Consider the following 24,760-nt stretch of genomic DNA (forward strand, 5'->3'; position numbering starts at 1 on the left):
TCCAACTGAGGGAGATTTCCAAACCTATCTGTAATATGGTTTGTCACATTGTCTATTATTTCAAAAAATATTCTCCTGTATTTTATGACATCATTTTCCAGGCATTTTCTTTTTTCGCTGCACTTCTTCACATTCGACTTCATTACAAACATCACTCCATAATGCATCAAATCTGTCTCTCTCATGTAGAACAATACATTTTGTTTCATTAACCTTTTCTACACAATACAGAATATCCAAATGCTTCGTTTGAAGAATGTTGTACAGAATGTCAGTGTATGCAAAGATCTTTGATAACACATTTAGAAGAAATTTGGTCTCAAACTCTGAAAGGAAAGACAAATATCCACGCGCAAGAGCAACAGTTTCACTTTCCCAGTCTGATGAGTTGCTGAGTATATTTTTAAAAAAGTCCACCAGCAATTCACGGTTCTCCTTTACAACATTGACTATTCTGGAAGAGAAATTCCATCTTGTGGGTGCATTTCTTGGAATTATTCTGTTGGAATATTCAGTAAGAGCATTCGCGCGTTTTGTAGACTTGGAGAAGAAGCTACTTAGTCCATTCAATGTTTGAAAAAAGATCCGGCACTCCTTAATACTCATAGCTGACTGAGATAAGACTAGATTTAGGACATGACTGAAACAATGAACAAATAGAGCTCTAGGATAAATGTCTTGAACTTTGGTTTTAAGTCCATTTATTTCTCCAGCCATCACTGCCGCACCGTCATATGTTTGACCAACTAATTTGTCTCTGATATCATAAGATGCCACTATGTCCATTACATGATTAAATAAGCCATTAGCGGATCTATCTGCACTCACATCAACGAAGGAAATAAACGTTTCTTGAACCCATGCTGTCTGGTCATGGACATACCTGAGAGTGGTGGATAGTTGTGATTTGTTACTTACATCGGATGTTTCATCTAAAATAATTGCAACATGCTGGGCCATGGAAATGTCATTCTTAATAGATTCCATCAACACGCCACTGATAGCAGTTATCAGGTCATTTTGAATTCTGTTCGATGTGCCCTTAAATGTTGTAGATGACTCTAGATGTTCTCGAAGAGTAGTGTCGTAGTTGCTCAACAAATGTAAAAGTTCTATATAGTTGCCTTTGTTAAGTGAATCTTCACTTTCGCCATGCCCTCTGAACGGCAGTTCTTGCATGGCTAAGAAGCACGTTGCGTCGATTAGGCATTTCAATATTTCTCTGTTCTTCTTCACCATTTCATTGTGACGCGCCACATCCGATTTCAATTGTTGATCAAGTTGGGTGTCAATACGAACACTTCCAAAACAAGAAAGCTGAACAACCGAACGCAAATGACACTGCGATCGTTCGTGTTTGACAATGGCATTGCTGAGATTATTTAAATTATTATAACCCTCTTTGTTCCACACACTTTGTTCGTTACAAAATAATAAGCATGGCCAACAAAATAATTTATTAAGATGACAGCATCCGGCTAGCCAATTAGTTTTCACATATTGGTTCACACTGAAATAACGTAAATATTCTCTACTCTTTTCTTTATGTAAAAACTTTAAGTTCGGAAGCGCCGACACTGGTCTTCCCCCCCACAGTTATAATTTCAACTTTTTCGCTAAATGATCTACAACCAAAAGGCTTTTTAAAAATCTGTTCAATTATACAGTGATCTTTTGCCATATTACAACAATATCGCACTAGTTATACCTCACTTTGTTCAAATAAACTCTATAACACACTCACTTTACCACCAGAAGTTCAAATAAACACTATAATACAATAATTTCATCACCAAAAGCGCTTTCAATAGCGCCTACCAGCCTAGCGTATTACGGCAATGGACAAGACACGTAAATCAGGGCGCATGCACCAGCTGTTCTAATGTATTGACTATGAAGGGAAACACTACGCTCACTGCAGGGCCGGGTAGGCTGTGGCCCCGGGAGCCCAACTCTCCAGTGACGAAAGATGACGCGAGGGCGCGCACACAGCGGACAATAATTCAAATGCGATGTACAGTACCAGCCAAAAGGAAATGAAAATAAGATGCCAAGCCAAAGTTTGCTGAAATTAGTTAAGGACTCTGCAGACTTTCTTAAATTAACAGTATTACTTTTAAATACAAATTTAATAAATTTCTTCCTGTCTGTCTGGGTAGGCGCAGCAGACCTAGCCTACCCAGAATGCACGCCACTGGGATCTAGAATATTTATTCCACTGCTGGAACAGAATTTATTGTTTCGGTTATGATCGTAAGTTCTCGTGATGCCTTTGTGAGAAAACAAATGAACCATATTCACTCTTGGTGGCTTAATTTGCTTACTTTTTAAAGTTATTGCAGAAATAGTATGTATAAAAAACAAAAGTCACAATTTAATATGAATGAAGAATAATTAATAGATCTTGTGTAGAATTATCTTCTTTGGTATGACAAAACACATTGGTTCAATTCTACTAGATGTGAGTTGCAGCAGACTTTTCGTTTCGATTTGATTCCGCTAAATGGGAACAGCCTTTACTCATAACTCTCTTTAGATTTTCATATTTTGTTCACCAAAATATGAAATGTAAAATAAAATTCAGATTTTAAGATTAGAGAAATTTACTACAGCTTGTCCAAGTCAAGTCTGTGAGTGGGGATATCGGGATGGAATGTAGAGGCAAAACACAGTTGCCACATAGGTCACTTGACGCTCAGATTTCAACGTGTGCACATCGTTTAAAATACACTATGGAGCGCACGCATTTTTGTCCTTGTCTTCAGATAAAGGCAACAGTTACAGCCTCCCCCCTCATGCAACTTTCTCTCCCACGCCCACGCTTACCAATCAGAACCCCAAACCTCACTGTCAAGCAGAAGTAGAAGTACAGTCTATTTCAAAGCGTCTTAAATTGTTACCGCTCTATGAACTGAAGCGCAGTAAGAAAACTTTGCTATCATATGAGACTGTACTGGTCTCCTCTAGTTACCGCTTCCTTTCACTACAGAACTGTCTCCAACTTCCCCTCTCGGCTCGCAGACTTAACTTGGTCGAGCTGTAGATTCGAACCTGGAAATCTTGAGCATGTCCATAATGAATTGTATATCATTTAATTCTGCGTGCAATGATGGCTGCTCTTAGCACCGATTGTATAAACCATTTAATCTTAGACCAGAGGTTAAATTGATCCTCGTTCTAGCTGAACTTGGAATTTTGTGTTGTATAAAGTCTAATCTGAGATTAATTTGTCTTAAACTAAAGTCATCTTTGACTGAAGAAATTTCTCCGATTAAGTTATATGATCCAAGTTCAGTTATTTCTTTTCTGTTTGAAATATACGAGTGACAGATTGTGCAAATAAAATATCCATTATTATTAATTTTAATAGATATGTTAGGTACATTTATATATATATATTTCTTTCAATTTCTTGCCTTAATACACAAACATTCTTATATTTTATAAGGCTCTATCGTGTTCAGCAGTATCAAATAACATAACCTATAATTACATTATGTTTATAAGAACCAATGGATATGATAGATACATTCATAAATGTTCAATTAACTGTATTACTAAACGAAAATTGTCTTTTTATAAAGCTTTATTATGTTTAGCAGTATCAAACACCATAACATGATAACAACTTGGAAAACAGTCAACCTTCTTCTCATTGTCCGCCATTATTTACACTGCACAAAAAACCAGTGTCTCCAACAGAGTGTAATACGGAAAGTTGCCAAAAAGTAGTTGTGAAGTCGCTAGATTTCTCATTATCAACAAAGAAAGATTAAATTTTGTCACTATGGGGTGCTAAAAAGGTCACTAAATCCCTATTTAAGCAATATAAAAGTTAAAAGAAATTGTTGTTGAAAAAGAGTTAAAGTCGCTAGATTGGCAACACTGAACAAACCTGTATAACATGGTCCGCACATCACTTATTTCACCTGTTTATGCAATGTTGCCAAATCCTTTTCACGTGAACTTAGATTGCATTTGAACCAAGGTAATTTGATCGCAGAAAAGTTTTATACAATAGAAGAAGTGTCTGAACTCGGTTCACTTTTCGATCTTCGATCAAAGTTGATCTTTAGTCAGGGAGTTTTATACAATTGGGCCTTAATGTGCTCATTGATGGTTTTGTTTAAATACAGGATGATTCAAAATTCCCAATCTTTTTAAAGAACAACTTATTTATTGATTGGAAAATAACAGATCAATCAAATGTTTCCCTAGGATGTGGAGTCAATATAATCAACACAACCAGCTCGCATTTATAGGCACAATTGCCACTGCTCCACAGTTGATCGAACACTCATTGCAAAAGTTCTGGTGTAATGGTGTCCACAGCAGTTTGGATTCTATTTTTAAATTCTGGGTTCCCCCCCCCCCTCCTCCGTCTTTACTCTGTAACCTATGATTTGATGTATCCCCAAGCAAAGAAATTAAGAGGCATCATATCAGGTTAACAGGGAGCCTATATCCTAGGTGAGTCTTGTCTAATCCACCTGCCTTATTATTGTCTTGCTTTTATCGCCAATACACACTTACGGTCTTACTAATAAACCGATTATAATTTTCATACGAGACTTGTGCAGCGTTGAGACAGAAAACGATACTAATAAATTATGCATAAGCGATGGATGTATAAACAATTTGTAACTATACATGCAGTAGTTATATATACAAAACCCCTTGTTTAAGCATTGTATATAGAGAAAAAATGGCCACCCCTTTAACAGCTGTTTGTATCGACTGTCATTTTATGATGGTGGATGCTTTGTAACCACAGAAGAACACACCAAAGAGCGCAGAATAAGTAGAATATTATTGCTGTAGCTTGTTCTCTTTGACCAAAATATAGTGTGGTAATCAATCAGAGCCAGTTGTACTATCGATTCTTAACACAGCACACTAGAGTGCTCTACCGGATGCAATAGAGAATCTCAGATATTCTATTACCTTTCGTAATGAAGTAATGACGAAACTATGACGTAGCTGTGTAACAGTTATACTGCTATACACGACGTATGTAGTGACTATTAGTAAGGAATTTACACACGACTTATAAACGAGCTACTCATTGTATAAGTATGAGAGAGTTAAGCGTCTGTATATAGAGTTTTTATTAGTAAGACCGATAGTTTATAATACATAAACAATGAAGGTTTGATACGACTACGAACATAATTTCATCGACACACACTTATAACATTAATTTATACTGAAAATCTACATTAACACAAACATGTGCTTTTGTATCGTAGGCCTCCGCTTGACAATTATTTACAGTGTTGCCAACACAAGGCTCCAGCTTTCTATATAGATGACTCTGACATATTACTTCATAAGAATGAATGAAAGCATAATCAGCATTCGACCTATTATTATTATTATTATTATTATTATTATTATTATTATTATTATTATGTATTTGTACTATAAAATGTGTTCAAATCTTAGAAAATTGAAAGGATGGAAAAATATTGACTTCAAATACTGTGAAATTAGCTTAAAAATTCATGGTGCGGCAGATCATTGAGGTCTAAGATTGACTAGCTGACTACTGGCCTTACATCAGCATGCCTCAGCGGAGGTGAACGATCATCCAACCAGTATGGAGGTAATGCGTTGTAAATATCGCTGTTCATTGTAGCTCCTTAAATTTCTCATGATGCTTAGTGGACACAGTAGTAACAAATCGAAGTAGCAACCTACATTTTTTAATGAGATTCCTAAAGTAGTCACTGCTAGATGGCAGTGTTCCAGGTGCCAGGGTGATTGTTGTGTGCATAAGCAAAACAAAAATGCAGTGGATGGAAGATGGCATTTCTGCATAAGTGTACTATTATTGAGTAGTGCTATGTTGTGCGATTTTTCTGGGCCAGAGGTCTGGCAGCAAAAGATATTCATAAGGACATGTTGTCTGTGTATGGTGAACATTGTATGTTGTTGACTCATCAGACAATGGTCACCATACACGGACAACATGTCCTTTGTCTACATTTGGGTACAGAAGTTCTCTGGAAGGTGACAAGTGTCAAACAACAAGTTGGTTGGCCAGTGGAGATTGTCACGGAGGTAAATGTGCAACAATTGTCTGAACAGACAGGATAACAGTGATGATATGTTAGCCCAGATAGTCACAGGTGATGAGTCTTGGGTGCATCATTACCAGCCAGAGACAAAATGTGTATCACTGCTTGGATTAAGTTGCAATTGATACACCTATGGTTAAGTGCCGCAATCTTACAACTGCTGCTTCTTTGTTTCATTTGTGTGCACATCGACAGTATTGCTTTCTAGCTGTGATTAACTTTAGGCACCAAATTAAAAAATGTAGGTTGCTATTTGAGCTTGTAACATACTGACTCTCACTCGTATTTTATTTTCTAATTTTTTCTAGTCTTTCTCTTTTCTTTCTTTATTTTATTTTCTCATTTAAATAGCTGTTTCATGTTTGGATGTGTGTCAGCGTGTGTGTACTTGTCCAGCAAAGTAACAGATTTACCTGTATGTAAAGTAGACAGGAATGTTGTTGTTGTTTTCTAATGCCAGGCGTTTGACAATGAAGTCATTTGACCTCTTGCACTCCAATATTTTTCAAAGATATTATCATGACTAGCCACTGAAGCACAGATTTTGAGGTGTTCCGAATCCATTTCTTGGTTTGAGTTGCACAATGGGCAGTTAGGGGACTGATATATTCCAATTCTATGCAGGTGTTTGGCCAAACAATCATGGCCTGTTGCCAATCTAAATGTAGCTACAGACGATTTTCGTGGTAAATCGGGAATTAACTGTGGATTTTGATGCAGAGAGTTCCATTTTTTCCCTTGGAATTGAGTTATCAAATTTTGTTTGTTGAAGTCTAAGTATGTAGATTTAATAAATCTCTTCACAGAGTAATACGTAGATTTAGTAACAGGTCTGTAAGTAGCAGTGCTGCCCTTCTTTGCTAAAGCATCCGCATTCTCGTTTCCCAGGATTCCACAATGGGATGGTATCCATTTGGAATACAATTCTTTTATTGAGTGATATTAATTGAGAGAGCATTTTAGTTATTTCTGCTGTTTGAGATGAAGGTGTGTGTTTAGAGACGATTGATAGAATAGCTGCTTTGGAGTCGGACAATGTAACTGATAACATAAGAAACTGAAATGTTTGGGAATGCACAGGATGTATTATATTGAGAATTATGTATCATCTTTGAAATTTGCTACGTATTCGGTTTCAAACGTAAAAAAAAAAAAAAAAAAAAAAAAAAAACTCCAGCATTCAAGCTGCAACTGAACCACAAATTTTATGTAAAACGTCATGCCAACAAGTTGAATGCTGGCAATATCCCCCCCCCCCCCCCCGGCATTGTGAAATTATTGTAAGAAGAACTTGTATGAAATATTTTTTTTTGAAAATTAGGTTTTTTATTTTTGCATTCGTTAGACATTATTAGCACTTTCTAAAGAGTATTTGTTCGTTAAGTGTACGAGTACATGAGTGGTTCACACGAGATTTTTATGTGTTGGATGGTAAGACTGAAAATCATAGATAATTTTGATATGGCCGCCATTTTGGCAATTTTCAAGATTTTTCGATGATACTTTTGTAGTGTGTACGCATATTCCTTGCCTTTCAGGTGACGTATTTTTCACTCTAGTTGAACTAGGCATAGAGCACTCTGAACAAATACAGGTAATGCGAAAGTCTAACACTGCGAGTGCCAAGGTGACCTCTCTCCCCCTATATATACCGAAATGTGAGATGTTTTACGTCAAAAAGTGGTGGGAGCATAGTACTAGCTGCACCAATTCATTTTAGTGCAAAGGTCTTGAAAGCATTGGGCTCCTACCTCTGTGCCCCCATATGTCTTGAAGACCTTTTCTTTTACCACTATGAGGTGGTAATAAACTTATTTCTTTTTCTGATCACTGTCACATTTGTATTGTACACTCATGTTTGTTTTGTATGTCTACATGAAAAAACAGAATACAGTATTTATTATTATTAATAAGAGATACTTCCTCAGTGGTGAGGTTTCTCTTCAATCAAGTACAATAAAAATGCAAAGAGTAAATAATCAATTACAAAAAAAAAATTGCGTTACTGAACTCAGTCATTTCACTTCTGATGCGCCAAATCATTGCATAATTTTTTTTTATGCTCGACCATGCCGAAATGTAGTAATTATACACCTGGTAGCAGCCCTTTAATGGATCTCATTAAAGTACACCTATTCATTAAAGTTCAGGTGTTCCACCAATCAGAAAACACCATTGTAGCAATATGAAAGCGCAAGTATTGATTATTCTCGGATATGCAATTGAAAGACAACTAGCGAAACGTCACGGAGGCTGGAAATCCAATACTGTCGCAGAAGGTTATGTTCTGTTACTATAATAATTAGCGTTAATTGTAAATAATATTCAAATAAATTCAATTTGTCATCTCGTCTTTCAATGTCTAAATCAATTTCAAGGTTATATCAAGATTAATGTTCATTTTACTCTCTAGATTATATCAAGGTCAATGTGGACACTTGTTCCTCGGAAAAAATCAATATTTTCGCGTCTGCGCACATCTCACAATTTACGAGATATTGCACAAGGTCATTTCCGCTCTCTAGTCAGATAAGAATAACATGAATGTTGTTATGGTTTATTTAACGACGCTCGCAACTGCAGAGGTTATATCAGCGTCGCCGGATGTGCCGGAATTTTGTCCCGCAGGAGTTCTTTTACATGCCAGTAAATCTACTGACATGAGCCTGTCGCATTTAAGCACACTTAAATGCCAACGACCTGGCCCGGGATCGAACCCGCAACCTTGGGCATAGAAGGCCAGCGCTATACCAACTTGCCAACCAGGTCGACAATAACATGAATACTTATGAATAATTTCAAGTTAGAAATATGGTCGAGCATAAGAAGTCGTATGTAACTTGCCTATAATGGTAATTAAGACGCTCGTATGAAAATTATGAAACTCGCTTGCGCTCGTTTGATAAACAAACATACTCGCGTCTTAATTACTACCATTATAGGCTCGTTGCATAATGTACTATTATTATTATTATTATTTACATTCTGAAGCCAGGTTGACTGATTGTCCACGTCATCTTCTCCCTTCCACTTTACACCCCTGTATTAACTTTGGTTTCCTCTCAACCCCATTCTCGACTTGCCCATGTCAGTATAATATTCTAATGTATTTGTCTTCTTCTGCTTTCATTATTCTTTTATCTCTGTATCTCTGTTTATCTTCTCTCAGCTGTTGTTAATTTCTTAATATCCCTTGTGTTCATTGCCCAGATTTCTACTCCATGTAACATTATAGTGTATAATATTTAATGTAATATTAACTTCTTGGTTCTAGTGATGATGTTCCTGCTTGGTAGGACTGAATTTAACTTACCATGATCATTTCCTGATTCTTTTAGCAGTTTCCAAATTTGCTGTTTCTTCCCTCCCAAAAATTTATCCTAAATATTAGAAATTGTTCATCTTTTTTATAGTAATAAATTATCCATACAATAGACAGAACGAAGACATAATTGAAGACTGGATATAAAAAAGTCTTCCAAAGAGAAAAACTACCCTAGAAAACAGGGTTTTCTTGTGTATTATCATATATGTTTCATTTATATCTGTGGGAGAAGCTAGGTTTTAAATAAAATAATACAATCTTAGTGGACATAGATTCCTTTAAATTTTTTGTTCACTTTTTTTATTTATTTTTTTTAACTAATTTTCGTAGATATTGATGCTTAAGCCTTTTTATGTCCAATCTTCAATTTTATATATATGAAATTGTGGAATGATCGTATGGTGCAAGCAAATACCTTACTATAATAATACCGGACAGCTGTATACTAGCAGCATTGGCGTGAGTGCGAAAAATCGCGGACCTGACATCTAGCGCAGAGGGATGGAATTACGTCCACATATACAAATATTAACATAGCGAGATTCGGACTATTGTTGAAAACGTGAGTTACTAATGTGGAATTATATATGAAACACTTAAGAAATGTTGAATAATAGTTAATGTAAAATTATTATCTTATATCAAAGCTGCATATTATGAGGAATATTGCATACTTCATATTACTTTCCGTAATTAATTGTTACATATTTTTTCCTTGGTTTACAGAGACAAAATCAATCTGATATTAGGAATGAATTTACAGTAATGTTTTATATACGCATTGCTGACAACTGCAAAGATAAAATTGATAGTAATTAGTAAAGGCATGTGGACAATAATAAAACTTAATTTGATAAAATCTTAAAATCCAATACATTTTAACTTCTATTTATTTATTTATTTATTACGTCTAAATAAAAAAAACAAATTTGTATTTTTTTTATCAACACAAAGACGAAGGAATTAGGCCTACTAAAGAATGTTGTTGACTTATGTTTTATGAACTGTCGGAAATCGAAAGTACGATTTGGAGCAATTTGTAATGCTGCAATTGTCACAATTATAAACAGCACATATACACCCTGACATTTTAACACTAGTACTAATTCATAAAATTATTAACAAATTAACTAGCCCAGCAACAATATACATTGCAGTTGATTACAGCTTGTTTGGAGAGTATCTCCATCCCGGCAGGTAGGTAGCAGCATCAGCGTTGTTCGCACGTAAAACTGCTAGCTGTCTGGTATTATTATAGTAAGGTATTTGGTGCAAGATTTCTGTAATGCTGTATACTGGGCGAGCCATAAGTCATGCCATTAATTATGGTGGACAACAAATTCACACAGTTTGGGACATCTGGCCGAAATCTACGGCTGACCACTAGGATCCAGAATACAAAGCAGAGGTTAAATGAAAAATATAATATGATTGCGGAGAGAATACGGAACAATGATAAATTTAAAAATAAAGTACATTTTGAGTTCGAAGAAACATGAGATGAAAATACATTGAAGAGTAATGAAATGAAGTGAAAAAAAAAAATTTCTTTAGTAAATGGCAACAAAAAGTTATGTACCATTTTGTTGTGTTTTGGATAGTTTCCTAGAAAAATGTGCAATATTAAACATGTGAATTGTGCCATGGTACAATGCTATAATCAGTCACCAAATGCACAGTGTTCTTCTGTGTTCCAGTGAACAACCGCTTCACCGGACGTATTTTGAATAGCAGAGGGGGGGGGGTCGTTGCCATGTAGATTGTTTTTAATGTCGAAAGAAAAAAAAATCAAATGCTGTACTATTTAATTTCTCTGTTTTAAACATGTAGAGAGAAGCTGCAAGCAGTATTTTGCTTCAACCAATTAGAAATAATTACCTCTCACTTCTATTTCTGAAGTAGTAAACCGACAAACTTACAAATAAGAGAAAGTTAATTTCCATAATTGTCTTTATACGTAATTGTTTGTGTTGTTTACATTTCTTATTCTTTCTTCCATTGTTGTATACATGCGATCTGTAGTATGTTTCTGTTGACTCCATATATTAACCTTTTACAGCATTGTCGTGGTTCTGTACAATTTAAAATTGCTTTGAGGAACTATAATTTACCTTTGTTCAGATGAAATTTCTGCAAATTTAAGGGACAAAACTATCGTTCAATCATAGACTATCAGAATTCACTGCACTCTTAAATTGATTGAGAATATTGAGGATTTAGTCAATAGTTATCCTAAAATACACTACAAATCGTTTCGTTTAAAACATTTTTGTTCTCGAAATGTCAGCAAAAACTAGCAAAATTGTATAACATTTTCTGTTTGAAATATTTCAAAGATTAACACCCCGTAATAAATGACATGACTTACATTTCTACCTTTATTGTACGTACTTTGTGTCATTCAATGTACATTAGTACATAAGACTCTGGAAGTATACAATACTAATGGTCTGTAGTAATCAAGGATATACTGTACTAAGGTGGAAATTTGAATTTTCTTAACCGTTTGAAGGAGGGGCTTTGAAAATTTGTACACATATTATTATGATGCATATAAATTGCCTCTGTATAAAGTTTCCTCTCATTTAGTTCAAAATTATGTACATTTTTTTAAATTGTTGTTAATTTAAACTGTATTTTGAAAAACCACTACTACTCCTACAAATTTCAAAATTTATCCCTGAAATTTTCTCCACTTACTTTTCAAATTCCCTGAACATAACTTGCTGTGTACTTTTTTCAGATTATTCTTCAAGAGCTAAGAAATAAATTATTTTAATGATCAAATATAAAAACAAGTAAAAACTGTGATATTTAGCAGAAAAAAAAATTGCCCCAAAAATCTTGTGGTTTAAGGGGAGATACCACTGAAAATCGTGAAAATTTTCCAAAAAAAATTTTATTGGCTATTTTACTTCCTTAGAATGTATATTTTCATATCCCAAATGAATTTAGTTCAATACTGATTATAATATGTTTAATATTTTTTTCTTAGTTAAGGCTGTAAAGAGATGCGGCATTTAAAGAGCTATCTAAATTATTTTTTTCACCAAAGAATTCTTTATTACAATTTTCTGATTACAAATCTATTAACTTTTTGTTCTAAAATTGGCTCACTGAAGTTACTAGATGAATGTAGTGGAAGAGAGTTTTAATTTACATAAATATTCATTTTAGTTTAAAACCCATTTTTCCCTAAGTTTATTTTTCTTGATTCAACAAACTTTTTTATGCCAAATATTAATCAATCTGGATTAAATTTTTACTGGAAATATTTATGAAGTAGCTGCATTTATTTTGTGAGAAATACTGGTAGTTTATTTTATTAATATTTTTGTTCATGAGTTATAGGAAAAATAACATTTTTAAAATTTAAAAAAAAATCGAAGTGAATAAATGAGATATTTCATGAAATGAATGCGTAGAAATGTTTCTCTATGTCTTGTGAATGTAAACCCTCCCCCCTCACAAAAAAAAAAAACGAAGTTTAAAAATTGAAACGTTCTCCTAAAAACTTGGGTTCAAAAATTTTTTTTTTTAAGAATAGAATAAAAAAAATAAAAGCCAAAAACATTGGGAGTTCAAAATTTGGATTTTGTTAGTCCTTTACATAGTAAACATGCTCTCAAAATTTGGTTGAAAAAAAAATGATTAAGAAATCCGTTGTCATTTTTAGTTGAGTGTCCGTCCTCTTAGGGAAAATTCAGATAGAAGTTTCATTAAGCACACCTTTAAGAAGTCTTACAGAAAGTCATGCATGCACTTAGTGCAAAATTTGGAGAAGGAGTAACATTTTTATTAAAGCAATATGTAAGAAAAATGTAAGCTGTGTCTGTGACTTAAGTGCCAGCGTGCTTCTCTTCCATCCAGGTGACCTGGGTTCGATCCCCGTCTAGGTCGTGATGGAATTTGTGGTAAACAAAGCAGACGTTGCATAAGGTTTTTCTTGGAGTACTTCCATTTCCCTCTATCATTTCACGAACATTCTCCACTTCCCTCTCATTTCATCTATCATCTGCAATAATAAAAATAGGCTTGGGTGAAGCCTGGGGTAATATTCAATGCTGATATAGGAAGGACTTGGGGTCCAAGCCCCTGGGGCTTATCAGGCTACTGATATGCGGACAGGACCTAGCTCTATCAGGGACTGAGGCATGATGGCCAACTTGTCAGCATTGGCTGATTAGAAAGGCCTGGGGCTTTGGGCCCCTGGGCTTTATCAGGCTATTCATATGCGGATGGGACCTGACTCTATCAGGGGCTGAGGCAGAATAGTCCACCTGTTAGCAGCGGATTCACGAATGCCATCCAGGTTACCTGTCAGACCTGGACAATCATCGCATATAAAGCATGCTTAAGTGTCCAGCCGTTATCCTAGATCATATATGTAACAGATAACTCCTCGCTACCTTAAAATTGGCAGCACTTTGAAGAAAACAACCGCCAGGATCGCCACCCGTCTGCCGTAAACGAACACGAGATGGCAGCACAGTCGCTAATGCAATTCAAATGGGAATTATGACGTGACTCCTTATGTAACAACTAGATGGCAGCTTAGTAAACCTGACAAAAGTTGTTAACCTCAAAGCCTATAAGCCCGACATATCTGTTACATATATGATCTAGGCCGTTATCAGGCCAGCCAGCCAAGAAAAATGCAAATGGGGAAAATTGAGTTTAAAAGTTCAAAGGGCCACCCAGAGTGTGCAATCTTTCTTTTACAAATTGTGGCCGAAACTGCTGATTGAAGGGGCCTAGCTGCATAAAAACTTATGGTAAGGTTCTCTCAACCATATTCTTACATACAATTGGCTTTTAGAGAACCCTGTGGTTCATTGCCGCCCTCACATAAGCCCACCATCAGTCTCTATCCTGAGCAAGATTAATCCAGTCCCTGCCACCATATCCCACCTCCCTCAGATCTATTTTAATATCCTCCCATCTACGTCTCGGCCTTTCCAAAGGTCTTTCATCTGGCCTCCCAACTAACACTCTATATGCATTTCTGGATTTGCCCATGTGTGTTTCATGCTCTGTCCATCTCAAACGTATGGATTTAATGTTCCTAATTATGTCGGCTAAAGAATTCTCTGAACCATATGCAATTTTTTAATGTTGAAAACGAAAAATCGAATTTTTTTCAACAGTATTGACAAATTTCACCTCAGTGTATCCTTAGGGGAAGTGGGTAGTCTGACACGTATGGTTGTTGTGTATGAGTTAAGATATTTTGCTATTACTCTTCAACTTTTAAATATATTAATTTACAACTTTTACAGCATACACACAATATTTGCAGGTATATTTTGGCTTTTAGATTATGTTTCTAGCTCATATACTTGATTTTATAAAAAAAATTTAAACCTTAAAAATCTTCATTAAATTTAAGTTAAAAACATAGGTATTTTAGGAACATTTTTTCTCAGGAGTCCTTTCTGCTACAGGTTTCAAAAAATTCAAGCATATTTCCAATGCAGTTGACTATATTTGCCGCCATTTTCATCACGTTATGAATATTCGTTTAATAGAAAAATAACTATTTTCCATCCTGAAAAAAGAAAGTTTAAACATTTTCATATTTGTTCATATTTTTCTGGCTGTAAAATCCATAATAATTTTGATAACTATGTGAAAGTGGCCATACTTCTTCACTACCATATGAAATAGGACTATGTAAAATGTCAGCCTCCTCGCCCCAGTAGTTTGTAACAAAATGTACCTGAAATATCCATGCTTTTAACTTAATGTAAATTTAATTAATATTTTTCAGGTTTAATAATTTTGGTAGAACCAAGTATGTGATAAACGTAAAGGAAAGTAAAGAAATGAGATTAAATAATAAAAGACATATAAAGTTATAATAAATAATAATAACATTGATACTGTTCAAGAATTTAAATATTTGGGTAGTAATAATTGACAAGGATGGTGGAGCCTTTGAGGATGTAAAGAACCGAATAAAAATGCAAATAGTGCATTTGTCCAGTTGTACCCAATATGGAAATCTTATATTATATCTAGATCTACAAAAATTAAAATCTTTAACAGTAATGTGAAATCAGTCTTATTATATGGCTGTGAGACATGGAAAACAAGTAAAATTATGCAAAATAAACTGCAAACATTTCTTAATAAATGCTTACGAAGAATCTTAAAAATTAGATGGCCAGATATAATCACAAACTCAGAACTATGGAAGATAACAAATCAGAAAGAAACCACAATAGAAATCAAAAGACGAAAGTGGAATTGGATAGGGCACACAATCAGGAAAGAAGATGGAGCAGTAGAAAGAATGGCTTTGGATTGGAACCCCCAGGGTAGTAGAACAAGAGGAAGGCCAAAAAATACATGGAAGAGAACAGTTTTGGAGGAAATTGCTAGGGAGGGGAAAACATGGAGCGAAGTGAAGAAGTTGGCTACAAATAGGGTCCGATGGAGGCACTTTGTGAATGCCCTATGCCCCTCATGAGGAGATACAGGAGTTTGATTTGATTGAAGTATATGATGTAGAAAGATAATCTAAAAACCAAAATATATCTGCAAATATATGGTCTTACTAATAAACCGTGTACAGTTTTTATACGAGACTTATGCGGAGTTGAGACAGAAAACGTTACTAATAAACCATGCATAAGCAATGGATGTATAAACAGTCTGTAAGTATACAATGGGAATTGCTTTGCAGTAGTTACATACACGAAACCCCTTGTTTAAATGTTGTATATAGAGAGAAAATGGCTGCCCCTCTAACAGCTGTTCATATCGACTGTCATTTTATGATGATAGATGCCTTGTAACCACAGAAGAACACACCAAAGAGCACAGAATAAGTAGAATATTACTGCTGTAGATAAATTTCAAAATGCTGTCATTCTCTATGATTCTAAAGCAGCATTATATGCAATAAATTCATATAAAATGATGTCAATCCAAATTAAAGAATGTCACAAAATGATCCAACAACTTCAAAAACTACAGAAAAGAATTCAATTGCAATGGATACCTGCACATTGCGGAATTGCTGGAAATGAAACTGCTGACTTTCTTGCCAAAAAAGGATCCAATTTAATTCTGAATACAAATACAAGCCTACCTTTTACATCCATCAAAAGACTAATTAAAAATAAATATAAAATCAAGCAAAACCAAGCACTGTGTACCAAAGCCAAAGATAAAAAATGGAGCATTTTAATAAAAAAAAAAAACAAATTATTCCAGAAATCCCACGTAAATCTGCAGTAGCAAAATTCAGACTGCTTACAGAACACGATTATTTGGCCAAAAACTTGAATAAAATAGGAATTTACACAAATCCAAATTGCCCTCTATGCAACAAAGAAGAAGAAATGACTGAAGATCATCTCATAACCTGTGAAGTTCTACCTGATGGATCCACCACAGAGAAATATTGGAGAGCAAGAACGCTAATGCCTTCGTTGCCAAAGCCCGGCATTAGATAACAACAACAACATATTGCTGTAGCTTGTACTCTTTGACCAGAATATAGTATGGTAATCGATCAGAGCCAGTTGTACTATCGATACTTAACACAGCACACTAGAGCGTTCTACCGGATGCAATAGGGATTCTCAGTTATTCTATTACCTTTTGTAATGAAGTAATGACGAAACTATGACGTAGCTGCGTTAACAGTTATACTGTTATACACGACGTATTTAGTGATTATTAGTAAGGAATTTACACACGACTTATAAACGAGCTACTCATTGTATAAGTATAAGACAGTTAAACGTCTGTATATAGAGTTTTTATTAGTAAGACCAATAGTGTATATGCTGTAAAATTGTAAAGTTATAGATTCAAAAGTTGAAGAGTAATAGCAAAATTTCTTCACTTATTTCACTTACAACAGCCATATGCTCAGACTACCCAGTCCCCTTAAATCAATATTACGAGTACTAACAACAAAAAATATAACTTTGATTGGCTTTGTTTTGATACTTTCTTTCTTTTACAGGGGGACGTTAATACATACAGAAGCCTTGCTGTTCTGGGAACTAAACATGACAAAGACGTGAAGAAGGCTGCAGTTTTATGGTGACTGCTAATCAACGGGACATTACGTGTCCATTGGATGAAAAGGAAAACTCCCATGGAATTGAATTTTGAAGGACTGTTTTGGTGATTAAAAATAGCAACCACGATGAAATGAGAGAAGGGGAAATAGGAAAAGAAAGGAACTGACTAATCCCTTGTTCGATATATGGACTCAGTCCATAAAAATTGTGTACGTGTGTATTTGTATGGTTGTATGTGTGTATGTATGTATCATTGTGTTCTTGTACACAAGAACAAAGAGAAAATGTTAGATGTGTGAATGAAAGCTCAATATTTAAACATTTCTCAGATCAATGTAAAAAGAAAAATAAGGAAGGAAAACTTTGATTTTTTTTTTATTACACAAAGAATACTGGTTAGAGTGGCTGGAAGAATGGAGTAATAGAGTAAACAATACGACAAAAATATGTATTGTTTGTTGATAATTTGTGCATATTACGTGAGAGACAAGCAAGTGTTGATATGAAACATAAATGAGGTTTTTCCTAGATATAATTCATATTAGCTACAGATCATAGCTGTCATAAGTTGCTGCATGTTGTTCATACTTTACAACAATAGTTGGTACCTTGAGGGGAAAATGAGCAACTGTCAAGACGGAGAAAATGAATACTGACTTAAGTGGTTGTCCTATATTAACGTTAGTAATGTGTTATGAGTAGTACGTCATCAGAATGTTTATTCACAAGAACTGGACACTTTTTTTTATTATTATTCATGTAATATGAATGCTATAGTAAAATGATTTGGAGATAAACTGTACATAATACATGGATTGAATTCCTTTTATTTCTTACGCCATGCCATGGATGTTAACCCAGATGTGATGTACTCTTTGACATAAATCCAAATTTTATTAAGCATTTTTATCACAAAATTAGACATTTTAAAGTATACCTTTTATCGTATTTAACCATGCAAACTCTGATAAGTGCACACAAACTCTCCGAAATGCCGTTGGCAGCTTTCTGCCGTTGTTGGTTATCTCCTTTCATCACGAGTCCCACTTGTAATATGAAGTTAATAAAATGCGATGCTCTTTGTCTAGCTCTTTCTCCCAGTTCAATTATCAATATGAGACAGTATATTTGCAGAGCTTCATGATTATAGTTTGTCTTTCTGATCATATAGCAATTATTATGCAATTAGCAGTTGTAAAGTTTGTGTCAAGGTCTGGGAAGGATATATACATATATAACCAGAATTCAGTTGTTATTATGCCATTTAGATACATCTGAAATCAGTAATAAAAACATGTATGAAATACATTAGTGAATATCTTGTGAGTTTCTATGTAAATACAGTTGGAATGCGTTAGTGTGGTTCAAGTATGTGACTATATAGGCCAAACTTTGTGGTTTAATTTAATTTACTCAGAATTAAGATAAAACGTACATGACCATGTATAAAATATCATAGGCCTACTGTAATAATCTTTAGTATATTGTATTGCTCCCCCACAGATTTGTTGGTTTCTAGATCACGTGAGCCTATGGAGGGTTGAATGGGTTGCTTTCTCTTCATATTTATGATTCTTTATTCTGTGTGTGTATGTATTCCATACTAATGTGGCAACATATGTGCTGTTCGTAGTACTGATATGGAAGAAAATACTTCCTTTAGTGTTCATTGCAATGATGGCACAGTTGAAATCTAGCAGTAAGAAATGTGAGGTTGCATATTTTTTACAATTACATACAATTGCAAATTAAGACATTGTTAATGATTTGCAAATTTCTATGCATAAGTGAACGAGTTGGGTATGAATTGTTAATGGCAACAGTGTAATGAAATGGACCACTTTATGGTCATAAGAATAAGAAGAGCTCCAATCTTGCACCCTCGTTGCATATTAGAATACGTACTCTTGTTAGTTCTGAGTACGTTATATATAATTAGAAGTGGAAGAAGTTGCCTTGAGCACGGATCTCTTGAAGATAAATCATACTGCCATAGATGTATTGAACAGAATTAAGAACTGACATAATCTTACGAACAGATTTAAGTTGTTGGTTGTAATAAGCAGGTACTTTACGTAACTGATGCATTAGGACTCTGATTTGATACAGTCTATGCTTCGAAGGTAACGAAAAGATGTCAAGGAAGTCCAAACCTTTTGCCACAACAGTGAAGACTGTTGCTTGTGCAAGATGGTATTGTGTAGATAATTTGTATATCTGTGGGACTTAAGTTTTCATAACTCGAAGAGAAAAAAATATATATATCTTTTTAGTTTATCAGTCAGTAAATCATTTCATAGAATTCATCATCACCACATTTCACTGTGATTTCTCAGAAAGTCGTGTCTGTTGTATAATTCAAAAATATTATTGTAGAAAAACAGATACTGACAATAAAACTAAAGTAATATTTTTGTCTGGTGCATCTGAGGCATTGCAACGAAATTTCCCTGCTTGATTCCCTACAAATACTCAAGCATGCGTTCTGTAAAGGCTGGTTCACAATAAACCGGGAACGAGAACCAGAATGAAAATGAGAAGCATAGGACGTGAATATGAAAATTTTTGATTCACAATAAACCGGGAACGTAGACGACTACGCATATCGATATGTAAAGCCGATATTACGCATTCTGATGTTATTTGTGTATAATTGACTGATGGCGTTCTCTCATGAGTACAAGGCAGCCAATATAAACACAGGTTAACCAACTTCGAAATTCCAACTGAAACATTTCATTAGGTACGGTACTATAAATATGTCTATGCATCACAACCTATTTTAAGTCTACCATAACATAAAATAAAAAGAGAAGAAACAATTGTAATAGAACAAAAATGAACATAACAGTAGTTACTGAATTGAAGCATGAATATGTAGTGTGTAATACAACCAATACAGTAATAAAATATGATTCACTTACGATCGGTGTTCAAAGATGCAGCTATTGAAAGCCACGTATTCTCTTTCATTTTCTCACCTTAATATGAAGCGTGCCGCTTATCGTAAACGTGAGGATTTTCCTCAACACTCAATATTAGAATCTCATCAAATAAAAGTTGCTCCATGATGCACAGCACAGAACAAAATAATGCATATGTTATGTCACGGTCTTCTTCCTACAAAATATACGACGACAAAATAGCTTTTAGATGGCAATAGAATGAATCTAGTGGGCTGTGATCGGAAACGTGAATGTCAAAGTTGAAACTTGGCCAACTCACCGTTCCCAATCCCGGGCTCCAGCAAGCTTTTCGTTAATTGTGAATGCTCACATTTAAATGTACACATTTTAACATTTTTACCATTTTCGTTTTCGTTTTCGTTCCGATTCTCATTTCCAGTTTATTGTGAACCAGCCTTAACATATAGAAGTAAAGGCCGGCACAGATCGGATGCTATACCTTATAGCGCTATGCTTTTTTGTGACATTATAGCTAGCAATAAGATATGAATATGCACATACTAGTTGCTATAACAATTTTTCATCAGCGACATTTTCTACATTTCCAGAAGATGACCAAGAGGATGGATCCAGAGAGATTGTTATTAATTGTATTGGCTTTGCAACAGAAGCGGAAGAACTGAATTCATAAAATTAATAATCAAAGGGAAGAACTCACAGAATTCTACCATTCATATCACGATCCGGAAAATGATGAGGAAAAAGTTCAACAACACTTTCGTTTAACAAAATCACAGTTTCAAGAGATCTTACAGCTCATTCAGAGGACATCCAGAAGGAAGATAAGAACTACAGAACAGCAATATCTGCTAAAGAAATATTTGCCGTTTGTTTAAGATAAATTTCATTTATATTTTAATTTTACTTTTGCACTGCAGAAATATTATTTTTCCAAACATTGTCCTTTACAATGATACTTTCATTCATTTGCACCAGAAATTTGACCAATTTATTTAACGATATATATTGAACCTGTGGAGTAACGGTCAGCGCGTCTGGCTGCGAAACCAGGTGGCCCGGGTTCGAATCCTGGTCGGGACAAGTTACCTGGTTGAGGTTTTTTCCGGGGTTTTCCCTCAATCCAATACGAGCAAATGCTGGGTAACTTTCGGTGCTGGACCCCGGACTCATTTCACCGGCATTATCACCTTCATATCATTCAGACGCTACATAACCTAGATGTTGATACAGCGTCGTAAAATAACCCAATAAAAAAAAAATAAATAAAGATATATATTGATGCAATTTTATCTTAAGAATGACATAAACAATCATAATATAAAATTACACATACCTGTATACTGTTCCTTACATATTGTGCTTTCATTGCTTATGCAACTTAAATTAAAAATTGTAATATGTCATATTGTCAATGCACTTCTTTATTACTCGATATTACATGGAGGATCCAGCCGTCTGATTTATGATAGTACTATGTTTCACCTCATCTCTTAAATTTTCCATCTTTAAAGTGCGAAGATGAGCTGCATTGTTTTCTAGATCTCTTTTCTGAACATATTTTCATTGACGTATTCACATTTTGCACATGCACTATATTTTATAAAAATAGCCAGGAGTCAAATGTGCACTACATAGCAGTTTTTTTGTAGTTTATAGCGGGCTATAGTTTTCTTTCGGTATGCAGATTAACATATAATTATATGCTGCACTAATGTTGGCTGTATAATAAACCATCCAGTCTGCGCCGGCCTTAAGAAGAGAATGTCTGGTGTATAGGAAAGCACAACATATTATGAAATAAATAGAATGGTTTTTCCCATACAACGTCCTCAGGACTCAGACTTTGAGCTAGAAGAGTGGCAGAAAATTTGTTTCTCATGATGCTGGGTAAATAGAGTATAATGAAGTAGCAACTTGACAGTTGGCTGATACACATAATGCACCAATTATGGAGAGAGTATGTTATTGGTGAATAAATGTGGCAATATTGCTATCAGCAATTTGTATTGTAATCTCTACTTACTTTAGTCTTAGTGAAATGCAGGACGAAATTAAGTGTTGTATGATCTTTTCTTTTTCATAATTTATGGCTTAAAATGGTACACAGATACGGTATTGAACAGTGAATATTTATTTACGATAATAATTATGTGTGTACAAACACTTTCGGTTTATGAAATTGGAAGATGATATCAGGAAAGCTATCATAGTAATAACTAGCATCCTGCATTACAGGCACTGTGTTTGGTTTAAGTTTAGCGTCTTTTTTTTAATTGGTTATTTAACGACGCTGTATCAACTACTAGGTTATTTAGTGTCGAGATTAGCGATAGCGAGATGGTATTTGGTGAGATGAGGCTGAGGATTCGCCATAGATTACCTGGTATTCACTTTACAGTTGGGGAAAACCTCGGAAAAAACCCAAGCGGGGATCGAACCCGCACTTGAGTGCAACTTCAGACTGGCAGGCAAGCACCTTAACTGACTGAGCCACTCTGGTGGCTGTTTAAGTTTGTTGAGAATGATGAATTTCGATATTCGCCGATGTTTGCTCTGCAGGAGGAGACCTGTCATGTTTGTTCCACCTTGTTATAAAAATACTCGCTGTCGTCCACTCCCACCTATCATGTCTTAACTGCTTAATGATTTTAGCACAGATCATGCGATTAGTTTCTCATGTGAAATAAGACAAAGTTTGTAGTGTCTTGGTTGCCTCTCTCATGTTTGAACATTGCAAGACACTAGTATCAACATTTAAAGTTGGCCAACAATCCAAGACCTTGTAAATAAAGTCTGTGTGACAGGAAGTTTTACATTCACGAAATGCAAAAGAACGTGTACTGCCTTCACCAAGGAAAATTTGGATGGCATTCGTGACTTGGAAAATTTCCGTAAAAAATTGCTTTGTCTTTGCAGAAAATGGGTATGTCTTACAGTTCCGTAAAGTGCTACAAAGCTATTGACGTTAAAAGCATACAAATTTATAGTAGTGCAAGATCTATGACTTGGTGATCCTGTAATCAGATGTAAGTTTTATTAATGGATTTTAAATGAAGTATATGACAGCAAAATCTCTTCCTGTTTTCAGGCAAGGCTTGGTTTCATCTCAATAATAATAATAATAATAATAATAATAATAATAATAATAATAATAATAGTCGCTAATAAATAGGGCTAAGGCTGACCAGCTGTCTGCTGGCTCAGAAGTGAACAATCATACACGGTTGTAACATGTCGTCAGCACAATGAACACTCCAGCCATCGCAGCTCACTTAATAACCGAATTTTGCTACCTATCGTAGCTTCTTCAAATTCACTATATTTCTGGGTGAGCACCAGTCCCATACACTGGCTGAAATTTCATGAGAAAATTCCTTCACCAAGATGACTCGAACCGGTGTTTATTCTGTAATGCAAGTCCAGGCATGATGCCTTAGACTACAATGCTACGGTATGGGATAATTTCATCTCCGTGGCTGTGTAAAAAGTAAAAGCATCTCTTATATATAGAGAAGGTGTTTGAGGAATATAGAGGTAGAGCTCTGTGCTCTCTTCACTTCAGCACTAGAATGAGGTGGTGTGGTCGCCACGTTGCTCCGACCATCATTTCCCCCACAGGAAAGACCTGGTATTCAGTTTGTTATAAGGTTGAATGAACTTCGGGACCGTTCTGGAAATTTTCCAACGAGAAAATCACGTCACCACCCAAAATTGAACTAGAACGTTCCAGTCCGTAGCCAGTTCCTCTATCAACTGAGCTATCAGGCCAGCACATGGATATGTAAATGCCCAAAACAAATATTGAATCTCTGAAAATTCCAGTCTCCTCCATATGAAAATAGGAGTATTGTGCATTATGAGTTGTGAGAGGGCACTAGTCCCCACTATTAATGCCAAGAGCAATGTGCAACGGATTTTGCATTCGGTTTGTGATGGATTAGCAGAGATAACATGCTTTTGCCTCTTTTTCCTCTCCCCCAACAGGATTCTGCAAAAGCATATTACAGCCCACTGTCCTATGAACAAACTTTTTACAGTGTTCGAGGATAGAATTATCATTACAAATGTATGGCCTCCTTGATCCCCAGACTTAATACCCTGTGATTTTTCTTCTTTAGTGAACTTTGAAAAATAACGTATGCAAAAATAATCTGCATACTATGGAAGAACTGGAAAAATAACATCTGAGGAAACATAGCCTCCATTTCTTGAAGGGGACTGCAACAAGTAATAGGCTACATTACTTCTTAACAGATTCCAAAAATATTTGAAACAGCAAGAGAGGCAGTTTCAGCATCTCCTGCAAATATTAATAATATTGTACATCAATAGTTTGAGGTTTGTTAAACCACCAATAACACACTTTCTCTGTGAACAGATCAACAG

At 35.1% G+C, this 24,760-nt stretch overlaps 1 protein-coding gene across 1 annotated transcript in view; it reads left to right on the forward strand.

Annotated features, from left to right (window-relative positions):
* The window catches only part of LOC138694316 (casein kinase I), a 200,009-nt gene extending 180,148 nt beyond the window's left edge, over nucleotides 1-19,861 (forward strand). The window contains exon 8 of the mRNA XM_069817923.1: nucleotides 17,387-19,861. Within this exon, the coding sequence (XP_069674024.1) occupies nucleotides 17,387-17,397 (11 nt within the window). The 3' untranslated portion in view covers nucleotides 17,398-19,861. The remainder of the gene's footprint in view (nucleotides 1-17,386) is intronic.
* The last annotated feature ends 4,899 nt before the right edge of the window (nucleotides 19,862-24,760 follow it).

This window comes from Periplaneta americana, chromosome 1 (genome assembly GCF_040183065.1).
Source record: "Periplaneta americana isolate PAMFEO1 chromosome 1, P.americana_PAMFEO1_priV1, whole genome shotgun sequence".
Lineage (NCBI taxonomy): Eukaryota > Metazoa > Arthropoda > Insecta > Blattodea > Blattidae > Periplaneta > Periplaneta americana.